The 17719-nt window shown below is 57.2% G+C and overlaps 2 protein-coding genes across 4 annotated transcripts; one reads left to right on the forward strand and one right to left on the reverse strand.

Annotated features, from left to right (window-relative positions):
• Positions 1–900: 900 nt before the first annotated feature.
• ENTR1 (endosome associated trafficking regulator 1) lies at positions 901–7596 on the reverse strand. Of its 3 annotated transcripts, XM_074331358.2 has the most exons (10): positions 6968–7596; positions 6595–6744; positions 5598–5714; positions 5019–5134; positions 4306–4713; positions 3690–3763; positions 3205–3316; positions 2848–2910; positions 2298–2437; positions 901–1900 (listed from the first exon to the last, which is right to left on the reverse strand). In XM_074331358.2, exons 1-10 carry the CDS (start codon positions 7035–7037, stop codon positions 1804–1806), a joined length of 1347 nt encoding a protein of 448 aa, XP_074187459.1. In that variant the 5' UTR covers positions 7038–7596; the 3' UTR covers positions 901–1803. The 3 variants fall into 3 exon arrangements, with proteins under 3 accessions (XP_074187459.1, XP_074187461.1, XP_074187462.1); XM_074331360.2 differs by lacking the exon at positions 5598–5714 and having other exon boundaries at positions 6968–7175; XM_074331361.2 differs by lacking the exons at positions 5598–5714; positions 6595–6744 and having other exon boundaries at positions 6968–7175.
• On the forward strand, positions 7225–16722 carry PMPCA (peptidase, mitochondrial processing subunit alpha). The gene is made up of 13 exons (XM_019756773.3): positions 7225–7339; positions 8491–8693; positions 9111–9190; positions 9424–9506; positions 10957–11051; positions 11764–11864; positions 12222–12485; positions 12762–12854; positions 12930–13048; positions 13154–13244; positions 13373–13435; positions 14726–14870; positions 15624–16722. The coding sequence occupies exons 1-13, from the start codon at positions 7269–7271 to the stop codon at positions 15791–15793; spliced, it is 1578 nt and encodes a 525-aa protein (XP_019612332.2). The 5' UTR covers positions 7225–7268; the 3' UTR covers positions 15794–16722.
• The last annotated feature ends 997 nt before the right edge of the window (positions 16723–17719 follow it).

The following is a 17719-nucleotide window of genomic DNA, read 5'->3' on the forward strand; positions in this document are numbered from 1 at the left end:
GAAAGTGAGGACTGGACCGAGGGGACCGTGAGGCAGGCGGCTTGTTCTTCCCAGGCTTACTGAGCAGTGTCTCGTCCCCGGGACCCGCCCCAGGGCCAGAGTCCAGAGGCAGAGATGGAAGTTCAACACGTTTGTCAGCATCACTTGTATTTTCAAGTATTTTTAACTAGGGAAACTTCAAGCTATACAAAGGAACAGGCTAACAAAGCACGTGCTCACACCCCTCCCTGCTTCATCCACACCCTCCCTGGGGCATCTGCACCTGCAGCAGTTGGAAGGGGCTGAAATACAGGGTCAGAGTCAGTGGAACATCTGCGAGGTGCTCCGGGTGGCCGCCCAGCTTCGGCGCAGCCTGGTGAGGGGATGCCAGGCTGGGGATGTGCTGCGTGTCCCCCAACCCCTCCCGGTAAGAGGCTGTGCTCCTCGCACGGCTGCAGCCTGAGGCCTCGTCCCAGGCAGCCCAGCTCTGCCTTTACAGGTGTCCCTGTTGAGGGTACACCTGGAAGAGAACCTCACTCCAGCACTTTTCTTACTAGACCATCTGTCTGAAGTCGGTTTTGATAACAGAACCCACTTTTCACCAAGGGGCGGGAGCACGAAGTGTAGTTCCCTGTAGATCAGAGGGTCTAACAGTTTAAACATCTTTTGAAAATTCAACCACATGGTCTCCAAAAACGCTCTAACAGTTGAAGAACCCAATCTGCCTGACTTGAAACACGCACTGGGGTCAGGCCCAGGCAGCAGTGCTGAGACTGCCTTGGCCCCGTGGCAGGTGGCTGACGCTTCATATACCAGCACAAGTCACTGTTGTGACGAGGACAAGATGCGTGCCCTGGCGTTAGAGGACAGTCACGATTCTCATAAAGAACTGGCTAAGTCAGAAAAAAGGCACAGTGCACAGGAATTTTAGAATTTATTAAATAAGCTGTCAATTTGAACAGGAGGGAAAAATTTAAAAATAACATCTACATGAAAACAGCCCAAAAAGCAGCGTGCATGTTACGCCTCTCTGCGTCGGATCGGAAAGCGGTTGGAAAGGCACCCTGGGAGACCTCGTGCTAACCCCAGGAGGCTCAGCACGTCCTCTAAATTCCTGAATTCTGAACGTCATTGTACAAAAGGCCACTTGAAACGGTACTAAAACCCTCCAGCCAAAAGCAGCTTTTCAAAACCGAAGGCCCCTGAAGGTATTAGATGGTTTCACAGTGTGGACACCTGTGCGACCTTGGTCCCCGTGGGAGGATGGCATCCGCCACATGGGGTGTCTGCACTCAGGCCAGGCCACCAACCACAGGAGCCAGCCCTGTGAAGCCACAGGAGGGACTGGGCACCAGAGGGGTATGGAGAGGCGGCCGAGAGGCCCGAGCCCAATCCAAGGCAACCCTCTGAATTCCGGCTCATTTAGTGTTTTTCTCGGCTGGTGAAATGAAGTATGATCAACTGAACTTATCTTACAATGAATGTTCTGGAATGAGAATGGAAACCGCGCATCACAGAATTGCTGTTTCCATGTTCAGTAACTTAAAAAAACTCAATGGCTTTTATAAAAACATCTTCCAATAGCTTATTAGTCTAAAACACAGCAGGGGTTTCCCAGAAGCGCTGCGTGGGCCGCCTGTGGGAGCTGCTCCTCCTCGCGGTTGGCTAATAATACTGTTCCAGGTCATGAAATTAGTATCTCATGATAAATATTTTTACTGTGGGCGAAGACTGCGTATTTCAAGACACAATGGCATTTTTAAACCCAGCCAGTAGTGATTTCAGGATGTAAACAGCTGCGAGCTGGGAGCTTCTCCGTGGTTCTCAAGACTCCTCATCCTCTTTAATTTCAGAAATTCTGTCTATAGATTTAAGGATTTCGGCAACGAGATTCAGTGTTTCAGCCCCAGAAACCAGCTGCCTAAAATGAAAACATGGATATTATGGGCTGCCAGCAGCGCCGGGCAAGCGACGGGCAAGCCATCAGGGCCCAGGACATGCTGAGTGAGCAGCACAGAAAGCACAGCCTTTCTCACACACGTGACTGTGCTGTGCATACGGCTGCCCTTGCAGCGCTCTGCCGGAGGGACAGACAGTGAGGGTGACTCGTGACACGGCCGGCAGCGTGCTAGGGATCTCCAGCGTGCATGCCGGTGGGGGAGCTGTGCCTCAGACGTGTCTATCGTTAATGCCCGAGCCGCCCAGGTAAGAAGGGCTGTTGGCACGCTGCGGTTAGAACCTGCTGGCCCATCGTGGGGCCTCGGGGTTCAGAGCACCATGGAGCGCACGCCCCCCCAGCCCCCAGCCCCGGCACTCACTTTATTGAGGCACGTGAGTTGTCCATGACAGCACGGAGGTTCTGCAAGGCCACGTCGGTGTTCTGTTTCACCACCATCAGGCTAGCGCCCTGGCCCGAGCGCAGGGCCTCGTTCTCCCGCTTGAAGTTACAGACCTGCGCCTGTGGAGGGTGAACGGGAGCTTCTAAAAGGCAGTCCAGCTAGAACCAAACATCACACCTTAGTAGAGGCGGCTGAGGGCACGGGGGCTTGGCCCCCCAACAGTAGGTGCTCTTTCCTAACTGGGGGCTCCTAATGCTGTGCCCAGTCCACCTTCAGCACTAACCCACAGGAATCAGAGATTCGTTCAAGTGTACGTGCCACGCAGGAACCCAGTGCCTGCTGCGACCCTCATGAAGCAGATGCAGCAGGCTGAGGGCCCGGGGCCTTCATTTGGGTCCGAGAGGAGCTCATGCGGCCCTGGCACGTGTGTCGTCCGTTGGGGAGGGAAGAGCCCCAACAGAGGTGGTTTCGTGTCTTTTCTGGAAGTCACTTAATTCACAAACATGGAAACTTGAGACCTTCTAATTACCTGGAGCAAGTTTATTTCTTGTTTTAGTTTCATGACGTGATTTTCTGCCTTTACAGCCCGTTTCTGTTACCAAAAAAAAAAAAAAAAAGAAAAGGCATTAGTGACATGGCAACACGGACACAGGACGTGGCCCTCCTTCCCAACGCCTCTGCTCTCACCCAGTACCCCCCCGCCAGCTCCCGCCAGCAGACAGCCACCGGGAGGGAGGGACCCCTTCTTAGCAACTGTGCCGCTGCTCACGGATGGCCTCTGGGACGGCCCAGGGCAGCGCATGGGTGCACCTCAGGGACACAGTCCCCATTGCACATCCCGCCAGCGGCGTCACCCCGCCAGCGCCCTGCCCCTCCCCCTTCGTACGGTCATCAGCTCCAGGTTCTGCTCCACCTGCTGGACCACGGATTCCAGGTCATGATAGTCACTCTCCTCCTTTATCATTTTTGCTTCTAACTTCCGCTCAAGCGTCCTCACCCTTGTTGAAGAACAAACCGTGTTACTGAGAACTCACGGACCAACTGTAAGACTACTCTTAAAGGGGCTGTCACTGGATCCATTCGATAAAAACCACAAGCGCCCAGTGTTTCGGAAAGAACCGTGTCCGTGAGGCGCAGACGTGGGGCCATAACCTCGGCCGGCCCGAGGGGCACCTGCCAGCCCCGCCGCTGTGCCCTGAGTGTGACGGATTCGAGACAATACATTGGACACAGAACACGGGACACGCATCGGGTGCTAAGGATTCAGTCAGTGAAGCCCAGACTCAGCTCAGCCTGTCACCGGGCTCCCACTTCACACTGGACTTGAGTGGCAGCAGGAGTTCAGAACTGCAGCCCTGACCTGAGGCTTACATTTCTGTCTGTGTCTCAGAGAAGCTCTGAATCTCTGTCAGCTTTCTTCTTAGCTTAGAATTCTCATCTTTCAGCTGTGGAGAAAGAAAAGCCTTATTAGAACTCAGTGTGTCTCAGTCAAAACAGATCTGCACTTCCGCAATTCGACTCTGGCACGTCTGCCTTGATAAACACAAATAGTCTGGAGTCACCACAGTCCGCTTCCAGAAGAAAACCACGAGCGAAGGGTCCTACTTAAGGCCCATGGCCATGTCTCCCCTCTTACTCACGACTTTTTAGGTAATTGCAATTTAAAAAATCTCCTTTACCCAGAACACTTGGCACGCTGCCCAAGCGCTAGCAGGAGGGACCCCTTCCTGCGGGATAGCCCTTTGAGGGTCTCCACTCCGTTCCAGTTCATTCGTGGATGGGTGTGCCCTACAGCCCTTCCCAGCACGTCTCCGTCGGCCACATTCATGCTGGGTCAGCACCAGGGACAGTGCTCCACACGGAGACGCTACAGCGGCTGCCACACCACAGACTGTCTTGTCCTGGGAGCCAAATCCCCCCAGAAGCTCCAGACTGTCTCCCAAAGTGCTGCTGACATGGGTCATTCACCGTGTCCCCCCTCACTTACTGCTTCGTAACTTATCTGCAGCGTCCGAAGGTGCCTGTCTCCCGGAGACTCTCCGTGGGCTGCAAAGTCTGCACCAGGGCTCCCCGCCGGAGAGGCGCGAGAGTCAGAGTCACTCAGCGTCCACGGGGGCAGAGACTCGGGCCCCACCAGCTCCGATGGGCTGGAGAAGAAGGAGACGTACGTGCTACAGGGCGACGTGTTGGCAGCCACCCTCGCAGAGTGGCTCTGCTCCACAGCAGACGGCAGGTAGGCCCCGTCCCAACCGTCGTCCTCGTCCTCGACCTCATCCAGGAGGTTGCCAGTCCCTGTTGGGTCTTCAAAAAACGGCTGCTGGTATTCCAGGCCAAACCCCACGGTTTGGCAGGTTGGGGAGTTGCGGTCGAGCCCCAGTGAGTGCCTCGTGGCTTCCTAAAGGAAACAGCAGGAGGCAAGGCTGAGACCCAGAAGCCACCGCAGGCCTTTCTTCCTGGATGTTCAACGTTGAAACGTGAAGACCCTATCTTGTCTACCGGGGCAGATGAGAGACGGGAGAGGCCACAGCTTAGCACACACAACTTCCCCACCAGCATCAGCAGCTGCCTCGCCTTCCCCAGGCCTCCTGCCTGCAGAACCTCTTCCAAAAGGAGGTCGCGAGTCAGGAGAGAGATGCTGGGGGTGGGATGGGGGGAGGGTCTGTCTGAAGTCCCGGCAAACTCCTTACTCCTTATGTTTACCTTTGCATAAAGTCTGCTGTTGGCTGTGTCCTCTTTCGACAGGCTGAGGTTCTTGGTTTTCAGGAACTCTTTAAAGGAGAAAGGATTTGCCTCTTCAAGTTCTTCAAGTTTATCATCTAAGACAGCAACAGACATTGCAAATGTGAAGTCTCCTGAAGGTCAATGAAAGGAAACTTTCCTATTCTTTTCTCTTTCCAAAACAAGAACACATCTAAAATCGGGAAGGCCACCCTCGGGGCCACCAGAACTCGGTGACACTAGGAAACGAGAAAGCTGGCCTACTTCCACTCCCGCCTTCCCGTCCCCAAGCCAGCCCTCAGCTCCCACATGGCTGCCCACGGGGACCACGTGAGGCAGGCGTCTGCACTCCCACACAGGCTGTCAGCTTGGCCTGGGCGTGCCCTGGGCTGGGGGCCGTCAGAGCTCCCAAGGCCCCACCAAGCTGGGTGGCACTGCCCCACCTCCATCCCTTCCCTACTCACTCGTCCACCTCTTCCTTCCCCTTCCCGCTCTCCCAGTACCTACCCAGCCATACCACAGCCCTTTTGGTCCACCAGTTATCTGAGCCCCGGTGCCAACCTTGTGTAAAGCTGGCTCCTGTAACTCCAGCCCTTGCTGTCTCCTCAGACCTCCAGAAGTGACTTCCCACCTCTCTGCCGTCCCTCACATCTTGGGTTGGACCCTTTTCCCTTCTACCTGAGGGTCAAGATTGAATCCGTGGGCTCTACCCCCATATGCTGCCAGGCTCCAGGTACACTAGTTACAGGCTGTCAGATCAACAATCCCACCACCAGGCACCTGACTGGCATTGTGCTGGACGGAGAGAAGAAGGGATTACTGAACTACTCTACCTCCAAAATGTGTCTCCTGGACTTCTGATGGGCCTTACTTTGTACACTTCCCCTTTCCACAGACAACACCTACAGAGACATCGTCACCCCACTGTGATCGTGGGAAGCCCTTACGACCACGACCTTCTTCCAACATGGGGTCTCAACTGCAGTGGTTCTCATAGCCTGGGGACCTTTAAAAACACCCGCCTGTGGGCTCCTGCCCTGGAGATGGTCTGCCTTCCATGGGCCCTGGCAACTGTGATTCTGAAACAGCTCCCACTAGGTTTTGATGCCCAGTGGGGCTGCACATGTCTTCCTCTGTCTGTGACACCTCCTGAATGCTCTCCTGGGTTGCCATTAGTTTTTCAGGCCCTGATGTAACCACCTAGACACTGGCTGCAGCCCTGGGGGCAGGCGGAGCAGCCGCTAGGGGAGACTGAGGCTGAACGAACTGCCCAGCTGCTCCAGCTGGTTTTCGGTCATGGCCCTTCAGGTGAGGGCTCCCTTGCCCTCCCCTCCACCATCTGGAAAAACAAGGTGGCCATCCTGGCACTTACCGTCCTATATTGGAACTGTCTGTCGGGAGGGGGGTGTCTCCCCAAGACCAGACTGTGAGCTCCTAGTGGGCGGGACTGCTCTCCACCTTTGTATTCCCAGTGCTGGGCCACGGGGTGAGTTAACGCTCAGCAGAGCTACCTGCGCACAAGCGGTGCTGGGAGCGGGGTCCCTAAGCCTGGTCTCACCTGTGTCGCCCACGGAAGCTAGCACCGGACTGGGCACATAGCACATAAACGTCGGCCGAATGCCGAAGAAGTGGGAGTCCAGGTCCCTGCCCCGGGGGCGCGCACAGTCTAACTGGGGGAGACAGGACCGGCGCTCGGAGAACGCGGGAGCTGGAACAACAACGAGAGCGGCCTCACCGCGCGCCGGCGGGCGCCCTGCGTGGCGGCCTCCCTGGCCCAGGGCACGACCAGCGAGGGGCCGGAGGCCAGCGCCCCCCTGCACGGCGGGCTTGGGGCGCCCGCCTCCGTCGGCGGCCGGCCGCTTCGGGCCGCGGGACCCCGGGCTCGCCCTCCCTCCCGGCCCCCAGCCGGCCCGGCTCTGCCCGCCGCTCACCGTCCGAAATGACGAGGCTGCGGGCCCGGGACAGCGGGGTGACGCCCGGGCGGCGCGCGTAGCCCGCCATCGCCGTGGGCCCGGCGGCGCCGCCCTCCCTAGCCCGGCAGCGGCGGCCCCATGGCCGCGGCCCGACTCGCCCACCCCAGTCGCCCGCCGCTCGGCCGCCGCTCCGAGCCCCTCTCCCCGGCTTCCGCTCCGAGCCCCGGAAGCGACCGGCCGACCGCCGCGGACCGGCGTCGGGGAGGCGGGGCCGGGGCGGGGCCGGAAGTGACGGCAGAAGGGTGGGTGGAGACCCAAGATGGCGGCCGTGGTGCTGGCGGCGACGCAACTGCTGCGAGGCTCGCGCTCGTGGGGCCGCCGGCCGCTGAGGTGAGCGGGGCGCCGGCTCGCGTGTCTCGGGGCGCCCCGCCTCCGCTCTCCCCACGCCCAGACGCGGCCGGGCGCGGACTGCGGGGCCCCGCCTCGTCCCGGAGGCCACGGGACGCTGCCCTGCCCGGCGCCGCGCGCCCCGAGCCCCACCCGCCTGTCCTCGCCCCGGCTGCTGGGCCCGCTCCCGCGCTCGCCTCCCGGGCCGACGGGGCTCGACGGCGGGCACGTGGCGCCCCCGCCGGCCCTGCAGCCGCGCCCCCCGGGAGGCCGAGCCTGTGCGCCCTTGACGGCCGTGCTCCGCCCACTCGCCGCTTGACCCCTGGCGGTTTGCGTCCCCGCCGCCCTCGCGCCCGGTGGCCGGGCCTGCCTGTCTCCCACTGCCGCGCTCATTCGGGCAGCAGACGGGTGCTGACCCGTCACTATGTCCGGGCTCTGGGGGCCCAGGGGCGCGGTGTAAGTCGCTGTCCGCGGGCCGTAGACACAGACAGGAGCCTGCGCGGTCTCCGCAGTCACGCAAATGCTTTGAAGGGAGTGAGCAGCGTTCAGTGATAGGACCTAACAGGAGAGACTAAGTCCCGGTGGAACCATGAGGGGTAGCTTCTCCGACCACGTGACATTACATCAGCGGTGAAAGATGAGCAAAGGGTCGGCCATGTGCCAAGTGCGGGTGAGCGCAGGGGGGCTGGAACAGTGAGAAAGGGCTTTGGGGATGATGGTGAGCCAGGTGTGTTCCAGGCATGGGACTGGGACCTCCAGACGGAGCGGCTGGGATGGGGACTTGGGGGCCAGGCCCTGTGGGTCCTTCCAGGCCAGCTTCGAGGGTGCGGCTTCTGTATAGTCTGCAGTGGGGCTGTTGAGGGGCAGCGCTCTGCCACGTGCTGTGTGCATAGGAACTGGTTTCCCCCTGCACGGCCCCCTCCCTGAGGTGCTTGCACAGAGATGGCAGTCCAGACCCAAATAACTGAGCCAACGTGCCACAGGTCCCTGGGCCCAGGCAGGATGTGCACCCAGTGCTCTTGACAACACTGCATCTCCTTTAGAAAGGCAGACATTGACCATAGAGGAGACACAACACGAGTGACTGCACTAAGTGGTCACCACAGGTTCCGTCACTGCAAGGCTTTTGTAACTGGGTCATTTCTGTGTTTCAGGTTTGGAGCCCCTGCGTACAGACAGTTTAGCAGTGGTGGAGCCTATCCCAACATCCCCCTCTCCTGTCCCTTACCTGGAGTACCCAAGCCTGTTTTTGCTACAGTTGATGGACAGGAAAAGTTTGAAACCAAAGTTACCACACTGGAAAATGGGCTGCGCGTGGCATCCCAAAATAAATTCGGACAGTTTTGTACAGTAGGAAGTAAGTACCGATAGTGGTGTTGTGGGAGGTCCCGTTGGTTTTAACAGTCGCCTGTCACTTGTAATTAGTACATCATTTATGAGTTGCATCCCGAATGAAAAGGCGTGCTGTGAAACCTGAAAGCCTAGTAACCAAAGTATGAATGGTGGCCGTTTTGGTGGTGGGTTTTTTCCCTTTTTCTACCTTTCTGTAATTACAAATTTTCAACCACAGATATACAGTGTACAGTTCCGTAAATGTTGACTTATGTGGCTAGCTGTAAAACCTTCATCACAAGATGACGAATATGGCCCTCACCCCCACATAAGGAAATCTGGCCAGTTAGTCATATTCACAGTTCTAATTTACAAGGTCTTTTCTGATTAAATCTTTCATTTTGAACATTGATTTAACCTGTCACTTTTTTTTTATTGCCAGTTCTTATTAATTCAGGATCAAGGTATGAAGCGAAATATCTTAGTGGAATTGCTCACTTTTTGGAAAAGTTGGCATTTTCGGTCAGTATCCATTTGTGAATTTTGAGACTGTCTTTGAGAAGAATCTATTAAGTTTCGCTTTTCTAGAATTGTTACTTTAATAAATGATTAGGTTGCCAAGTTAATGACAATACGAGATAATTTCATTTTCTGTGTTTTGAAAGCAAAAGTAAAATTTCTTCTTAAAAATTGTAGTTCAGGGGTTGGTTTGGATTGCTGAAACCTAACTAGGTTTTCTTACTTGTTTTCACTAGTCCACCAGTCAATTTGATAGCAAAGATGAAATCCTGCTTACCTTGGAAAAGCACGGGGGTATTTGCGACTGCCAGACGTCAAGGTACACCAGCTTTTACATACAAGCTTGTTTTGCATCCACGTGGGACTGTTCTCATGTGTGGTCAGAGTCCCACTGAGCCCCTCCCGTCAGAGAGGCTGTGGGGTCAACGGTGAGAAGTGAGCGCTGGCCAGGGCTGAGAGTTGGGTGGGCAGAACACACAGGTGGCAACACTTACACAGAGCCACGCGGTCCTCAGAGGGCTGCTTACCTGTGAGTGGAGCCAGGCAGTGGCTGGGCTCTGGGGACACAGTAGGCCCTGTCCCCAAGATGCTCATAGATGGGGCAGAAGGTTACGCCCAGTTAATGGACACAAGATCCAGGAACCAAGGCTGGTGGGAGCAACTAACCTGGTCTGGAGTCAGGAAAGGAATGACAGAGAACTTGACGTTGGGGCTGGTTCTTGAAGGACTTTGCCAAATGGAACAAAGGGAGGAGGGTCAGACTGGGAACAGCAGGTGGAAAGGCTCAGCCTGGGAGAGGCAGTGATGTGTTTGGGGATGGGGGGCCCAGTAGCTGGAGCACAGATGGGTGTGGGTGCTGTGGACGGGGGCAGGTGGGGTTTGTCTCCCACGTGGGGAGTGCATTCAGAAAGCTGTGTTCAGGGCAAGGGGAGATGGGCTGACAAGACCACACTGTGTGAAGTGGTTGATTGTCTAAATGAGTGACGAACATTATGTATAAAAGGCAGGTTAAGTGCGAAGAATAAGAGTTAGTGTGGAGGCAACATACTCACATTTTCAAAAAAAGTCTGTTCAGAAACCTCTGGCTCCCAGCTGCCCATCAAGGGAAGTCCAGGCGCGTGGCCTGGTGTTGGAGCCTCTGTGTTCTTGCCCGAAACCTCCTCCTCCAACTCTCCAGGGAACTGGTCAGGCAGCCCCGTGTCCTGCCCCCGATGCCGCTCAGGCTTTTGCCCCTGCCGCTGTCCCACATGGTTCTGCGGCTCCTCTGCAAAGGCACTGGTGGCTGTGTTCCCCTCCCCCCACGGCTCACGCTGTCCGCCTGGCAGTGGTGTCTGTTCTGCACAGTCTCCCCCTTGACTCTGCTCCATCTCGTGGTTCTGTGGTTGTCATGTGCCTTCCCTGACTGACCAGTGCTGCGTGCTGTGAGCTAATGCTACTACCGGTCTTTGTCCCCCGCCATCTAAGGCCAGGCACGTTCCTACACTGGCAGTGAGTTCATGCAGGAGACACTCAGACTGCAGGATGAAATGGTTCACCATGGAGGGAGCCTGCGCTTGAGGAAACCTCAGCTGGCTCTCGTCCTTCTCGCTGCGCGTGTCTTTTCCTCCACGCGCAGCCTGTATCCGCTGTGGTTCCCACCTGCCAGGAGTTGACATTGTGAGACGGGAAAGAGGAAAGCACTGTGCCGACTGTGGCTGTGCATTGCTGAAAAGTCCCCACTGTGTGCACCTGTCGTGATCTCGGTGCCCGGCGTTGTTGGTTTTTTCCAGAGACACCACTATGTATGCTGTGTCTGCTGATTCTAAGGGCCTAGACACGGTGGTTGGCTTGCTGGCTGACGTGGTCCTGCACCCTAGGCTAACAGGTGGGCATCCAGGCCGTGTGAGGGGCCGTGGGGGAGGGGAGCAGTGCCCCTGGAGGAGCACTGCTGTTGGAGCCCTCTGGCTCGCCGACCTGTGAGTTGGCACAGTTTCAGTGGGAATAATGCCGATGAGTGGGACAGTCCTGGGTGCTTCACGCTCTGGGACAGCTCTCTGCACCCTTTGATATGTTGCTAATATTGGTGCTCTCATTTTGGAAGGGCATCTTGACTGTTTTTAAACACCCCAACTGCCATGTCTCTGTCTCCATTCCCTTCCTTGGCCTTGCAAATGGCAGGACTCTGAACTCCCTGCCAGGAGGGGGCCATGCTGGCTGCCCCAGCCAGTCTGACCGCCTCTTTTCCTGCAGCCTGGCCTGTGTCCCAGGGCGTTAGCTCTGCGTTAGATCTCTCTGGTCCTTGCTCTATGAGCTGACATTGGCACCTTCACCATTGTTGTCTTATCCTCACAGACGGGGTGGGACCAGGCCTGAGTGCCCCTGGGGCAGGAGGCTGAGGGGGTTGCTTTGTGGCAGAGCCAGCGGGTGAGAGGCCCCATTCCGCCAGGTCGCTGCCCACCTGGCACTCTCCCCCTCACTCACACACGTGTGCCCCAGACGGAGGCAGAGGAGACTGCCAGCACCCACTCGCCGGGGACGCCAGGCCCAGCTCCATGCTGGCCTGCGCGGTCTGAGCCGTGTCTTTGGGTCTTTTGCAGATGAAGAAATTGAGATGGCGCGAATGGCTATCCAGTTTGAGCTGGAGGACCTCAATATGCGGCCTGACCCGGAACCGCTTCTCACAGAAATGATTCATGAGGTGAGACAGAGAACCCCGTCGGTGGCCCCGACACCAGGGTGGTTGGCGGGGTTGTTTGCCTGCCTGCTGTCCTCGCAGGTTGTGGCTGTTGGCAGGATGCTCTTAATTTCTGACTCCGTTCTTCCAGTAACGACAGCCTTCCGACGTCATCTCTAGAATGATCCTGGTGTTTTACAATTTTATGAGTTTCTGTTCTAGAGAGACAGATTTCACTGTTTACTGAACACACAGGGCTGTCGCTGCCCCACCGTAGCTGATGGGCGTCCCCGAGGACGGTGGGAACACAGCAGGCACATCTCGCCTGATGAAAGCTGGTCGTGTCTCTGTCACTCATGCTGCTCTCACTTCCTGTGTCAGGCTGCTTACAGGGAGAACACAGTTGGTCTCCACCGTTTCTGCCCCACGGAAAACATAGTGAAGATTGACCGAGAGATGCTTCATTCCTACCTGCGAAACTACTACACCCCTGAGCGCATGGTGCTGGCAGGCGTGGGGGTCGAGCACGACGACCTGGTAGAATGCGCCAGAAAGCACCTGGTGGGCACCCGGCCAGCCTGGGGCAGCCAGACGGCAGGGGACGTGGATCGGTCCGTAGCACAGTACACCGGAGGGGTCGTCAAGGTAAAGCGACCTGGGGAGACCTGTGGCCTCGGGCTGTGGGCGCTTGCTTTACACGAACTCTTTTCCGTCCGTCCGTCCGTGTATTTGTTCTGAGGCTATTAGACAGGCCTTGTGCTCGTGGTGTTACCTGAGCACACCCCCTGCTCTCAGCACGACACTGTCCCATGTGGGGCGGGGTTAGCTTCGCAGGGGCCGAGCAAGGACGGCCTTCCCTAAGATGAGCGGACCTGGGAGGTTTGCGAAGCCTGGTTCCCTTGTGTGTTCTTCCTGTTACAGCTGGAAAGAGACATGTCCAATGTCAGCCCGGGCCCTGCCCCGTTTCCCGAGCTCACACACATCATGATCGGGCTGGAGAGCTGCTCCTTCCTGGTAAGTCCCGCTGCGCCAGCATAGCGTGCGCCCCGGGCCGTGTCCCTTGCCGAGCCTGCCCTCCCGTCCCCGCAGGAGGGAGACTTCATCCCCTTCGCTGTGCTGAACATGATGATGGGTGGCGGAGGCTCGTTCTCAGCCGGAGGGCCCGGCAAGGGCATGTTCACCAGGCTGTACCTCAACGTGCTCAACAGGTGGGCGGCGCCTTCCCCTCGCGGTCCCTGGGGCCACCAGGTCCAGCCGAGGGCCATCGGGCCGTGGTGCCACCTTGCCGGCCTCCTTTTCTCCTGTCCCTGCAGGCACCACTGGATGTACAACGCGACTGCCTACCACCACAGCTACGAGGACACGGGCCTCCTGTGTATCCACGCCAGCGCCGACCCCAGGCAGGTGAGGATCCAGCTGCGTGGCCGCCGCCTCCCCCGTGGCTCGCGGCTCAGGAGCCTCAGCTGCTGTTTGGGACCAGGGCGTGCCCCTGCAGCGCTGGGTGAATGTCACACCCCCTGCCCCCCCCACAGGTCCGGGAAATGGTGGAGATCATCACCAAGGAGTTCATTTCCATGGCTGGAACTGTGGACGTGGTAAGGACAGCGGGGCGCTGCCCCAGCTCCCCCACAGCGGGTGGGCTGTGCTCTGTGCCCCCAGCGCCAGTGTCCCCGCCAGAATAGTGCAGCCTGCGGGTGACCCAGGTCCACAGCTGAGCTGCTCCCTGTGGGGAGCCCTCCTTGGTCTTCATAGCATTTTCTAGCTTCCTGCAGGCCCTGCTGTGTTCTAAGCGAGGGTTTTCTTCTCTCGCTTTGTTAGCTCAGGTTTTGATAACCATCCATGTTCAGAAGTCTGTTACTTCCTGGACTGGAGCTGGTACACGTAGGTTTTGTGCACACAGGCACACGTACACGCTCACACACACGTATACGTGCATAGATACACACATGCAAACACGTATGTGCACGTGCGGTACCAGATAAGCCCATAGGCGAGGCCGTGTGCCTCGTGTTGGCACTTCTGTTTCTCCTTTAGAATTTATTTTCTGCACGTCTCATTTTTTGCAGTAATCTTACATTCCCTTTTTAATCAGAAAAGGCCACGTTATTTTAAAACTAGAAACATTCACGATTCTGTTAGTGCCCTGCTGGAGAAACAGGACTTTCCTCTAACATGGAGTCAATTTAAGGGCAATGTTATTATTTGAAGTTGCAAACATTAAAGAGGCCTGTCTTAAATTAGGAATTACTGTATTTAAAGAAATGACAGAATTTCAACAGCCAGCAAGCGTGTCATATTTGTTCTTCAAAGTCCGTCAGGTGGCACTTCCCACCAGCCCTGTCCTGTGCCCTCCAACTCCAGGCTGGACTCCATGGACCAAGTTTGCTGGGCTTGGTTTTCAATTCCAGGCTTGGTCACGGGCTCAGGGTGCAGAGTTGGTAGACGGAGCTGGTTTCCTCAGGACTCCCCAGGAGCAGTGAACCTTGGGGTTTGGGTGGAGCCCCGGAACCTGGGCTTCATTTCCTCGTGATTTCAACGTGTGCCCAGCTTCGGGGTCCCAGGGCTTGGGTGTTTGAAACTTTACCTTTCATGTGCTGCGGGGTGACTTTAACCATGAACAAGAGCTCCAGGGAAGCGTGTTTCCTCCATATTTGAAGTGTGGTGAAGGCCCTGGAAAGCAAGAGCCAGCCCCCCAGGAAATGCGCATGAGGAAGCGTGGCGGGACGTGCTCGTGACTTGGGCACAGGGGCAGCCCGTCTTCCTTGGTTCGGCCTGGGGGCAGGGCACATTCTCAAAAGCCATTGTGCTGGCTGAGGCGTGTGGCAGTGCCCGATGACGGTGTGGGGCCCGCTGGGAACCCCCACGGGGCCTGGCTGTCGCCTCAGGTGGAGCTGGAGCGAGCCAAGACGCAGCTGATGTCCATGCTGATGATGAACCTGGAGTCCAGGCCTGTCATCTTTGAGGACGTGGGACGGCAGGTGCTGGCGACCCGCTCCCGGAAGCTGCCCCACGAGCTGTGCGCGCTCATCCGTGAGTGTGTGCTCGCGGGCCCGCGGCTGGAGGGCGGGCAGGGGCAGGGGCGGTGCTGCCCTTCGTGGCTCTGGCAGGTGTCCGGCCTCCCACGAGGAATCTTCAGGGGGCCCTTGGGCTGCCTCCAATTGGGCGTCACATTTTATTTGCCTGTGGCCGTGGGGGACAGGTTTTTCTTAGTGTCGTCAGGTTCTCGGGCTGCGAGCCCAGAGGGTCAGCACTAAGGCTCTGTCGTGCCGTGAGTTACCTGGTGTGAAGCTGACACAGCCGCGTAGTGTCTCCTGGGCTTGGAGCGCTGCGGGGACCCTTGTCCTCCCTTGGGGAAGCCCCAGACCCAGGGGTGCCACATGCCCGGTCTCCCTCAGGCCTCCTGCTCGGGGTGCTGCCACCTCCCCAGCTGTGCACGCAGCCCTGACCCGTCACATGGGACATTCATGAGACGAGGAGCTTTCTCTCTCACTTACGTTAGCTCCTGTTGGGCGGGCTGTCCTGCTGCGTTTGAAATCATTCTAAACCGCTGACACCTGCCCATGCACTAAGAAGGACTCACTGTCCTTTGCCCTGTGACCGGCTGGTGCACACTTGGCTGCACCTGGGGCTTCTGGAGCACTCAGCACCTCCTGCCAGGTGGGGGGGTCACCGGCAGTCCAGCCCCCCTTGGGTTGTCCCCTCGGTCCGCTTAGTGACCACACCATGACGCGGAGACACAGAACCATGTGGGCATCAGGCTTCCTGTCCTTTGCTCTCTGCCAGGCGACGTGAAACCAGAAGATGTCAGGAGGGTCTCTTCTAAGATGCTGCGCGGGAAACCCGCGGTGGCTGCACTGGGCGACCTGGCCGACCTGCCGTCGTACGAGCACATCCAGGCGGCGCTGTCCAGCAGGGATGGCCGCCTGCCCAGGACCTACCGGCTCTTCCGATAGAAGGACAAGAGCTGCAGAGCATTTTTGGAGGTGAATTCAGTGCACAAACTCAAATGGAGCAAACCACAGACGCTTCTCCTCAACTTGAACAATGCATTTCGTGTCGTTGGAGTGCCCAGCCCCTCCTTCTGAATTGAGCATGCCAGTCATAGAGTAAATGCCCGCCTTCACCCAGCTGAGCCAAGGTACCCAGGGCAGTGTCATACCTCTCGCAAGTCCAGTGGTCAGGGTGGGTAAGCGCCAAACTATCATCACCGAGGCCGGTGGGCCCGTCAGAGCCCTGCCTGGCTTCCTGACAGGTCTGTGCCACCCACACCGAGCTGCCACCTCCTGTGATGGTCACTAAGGACCGTGATGGTGCCAGGGCGAGGCCAAGGCCCATGGTCTGCTGACACCGCAGAGGAAATGGCGGCTGCCACCCAGGACGGTGCTATCAAAGGCAACTTCCCTGACACCAGGTGCGGAAGTGGCCGGAGACCTTTTGTCCCTGTGCCCCTTCAGTTTGACCCCATGTTGCGAAGCCTCTTCCCCTTAATTGCAGGATGCATTCTGGTTTCAGAGGTGTCGGGACACGTGGGGTGCGAGAGGGTTCCTAGAATTGGTGGTCGATGGCCACATTTTCAAAGATGGGGAACACTCAGGAGCTGTAGGTCTCACGGGCCTGTGGGTGTTGCACAAGCGAAAGGTCAAGTGACCTTGGTCAAACAGGATAGATTTGTGGTTCTCAAACTCAGGCACCCACAGAACCCCGTTTCCGTGTGTGGGGGCCTGGGAACCACCTGGACGCTGCCGTGGCTGAGGGTCATGCAGATTGTTCGAGAAGACTGGTCCCCACATTATCTTTTCTGAAACTCTAAGAAGCCCAGTCTCTGCAGTTTGGACGGGAGAGAGGCCTTTTTTAAGGAAGTTGAATAAATGTGCACACATTACTGGTGTCCTGTGGTCTTCAGCGGCCTTTACGACGCATGCTGGCCGGCGGGGGCTGTGCGCCCTGCACTGCCCCGTCCACTGGGGCGGGATGGGCCCGTCGGGGCAGATAGTCCCACAGTGCACTTCCCATTGGGACACTTGCCCACGGTCACCACTGGGGAACTGGCGCAGAGAGACCAGCTCAGCTGCCACGACGCATGCATTAAGATGGGAACAGCTCATGAAGTGAAGTTGGGTGCACCTCACATAGCCTCTCAAAGCTGCAGTGAGAGTTAAGCTTTTAATGACCCGACAGCTTTACGAACATTCTGGAACTAACTGCTAACCACCTGACACAGGTGTCTGTTTGGGAAGTTTTCTCTCCCTGCTGGCCGCCTCCCCAGCTCATTGTGTGGAACACTCCTGTCCCCTCAGCCGGGACTGCTCTCTCCATGCCCTGGATGTCACCACGCTTGTCCCTCGCTGCTCCCTGCGGCCACACCTCACAGCCCCTAGTACTCAGTACTCCTGCCGTCTTCTCCCTCATCTGCCTGCCCGTAAGCACCGTGCTTCCCGAGGGCAGGCTGGCTGTCACCCTGAAGCCCAGAGCAGGGCACCAGCAAAGCGTGTCTGGGAGCGGGAGCCGGACTTCAAAAACCACCCTCACACGTGAGTGTTGCACAATTCTTTATGAAGCCTGTTTTCCAGAGACTGGCCGCTTCATTTGCATTAATTTGAATGTTTAACTTTCCAAGTGAAATGCCATCCATCTAAAACCTAAGGGCTGGTATTAAGTAAAGCACTTAACTTGGATGAATATGATTCGATGGGTAAAACGACTGCCCCAGACAAAGCTTGGTCTCCGAGTCACATTAAAATCCCTTTTCCATGGTTTGAGTCAGAAACTGCCCAGAAAGGATCCATAAAATCACACTTCAAGCCCCATTAGCACAAAAATCTTTTAACAGGAATTTGCAGTTAATTTGACTCGCAATTCAACAGCACGTCCTCAATTGG

The sequence above is a fragment of the Rhinolophus sinicus genome, chromosome 16 (genome assembly GCF_057876585.1).
Source record: "Rhinolophus sinicus isolate RSI-liver-muscle chromosome 16, RSI-T2T, whole genome shotgun sequence".
NCBI lineage: Eukaryota > Metazoa > Chordata > Mammalia > Chiroptera > Rhinolophidae > Rhinolophus > Rhinolophus sinicus.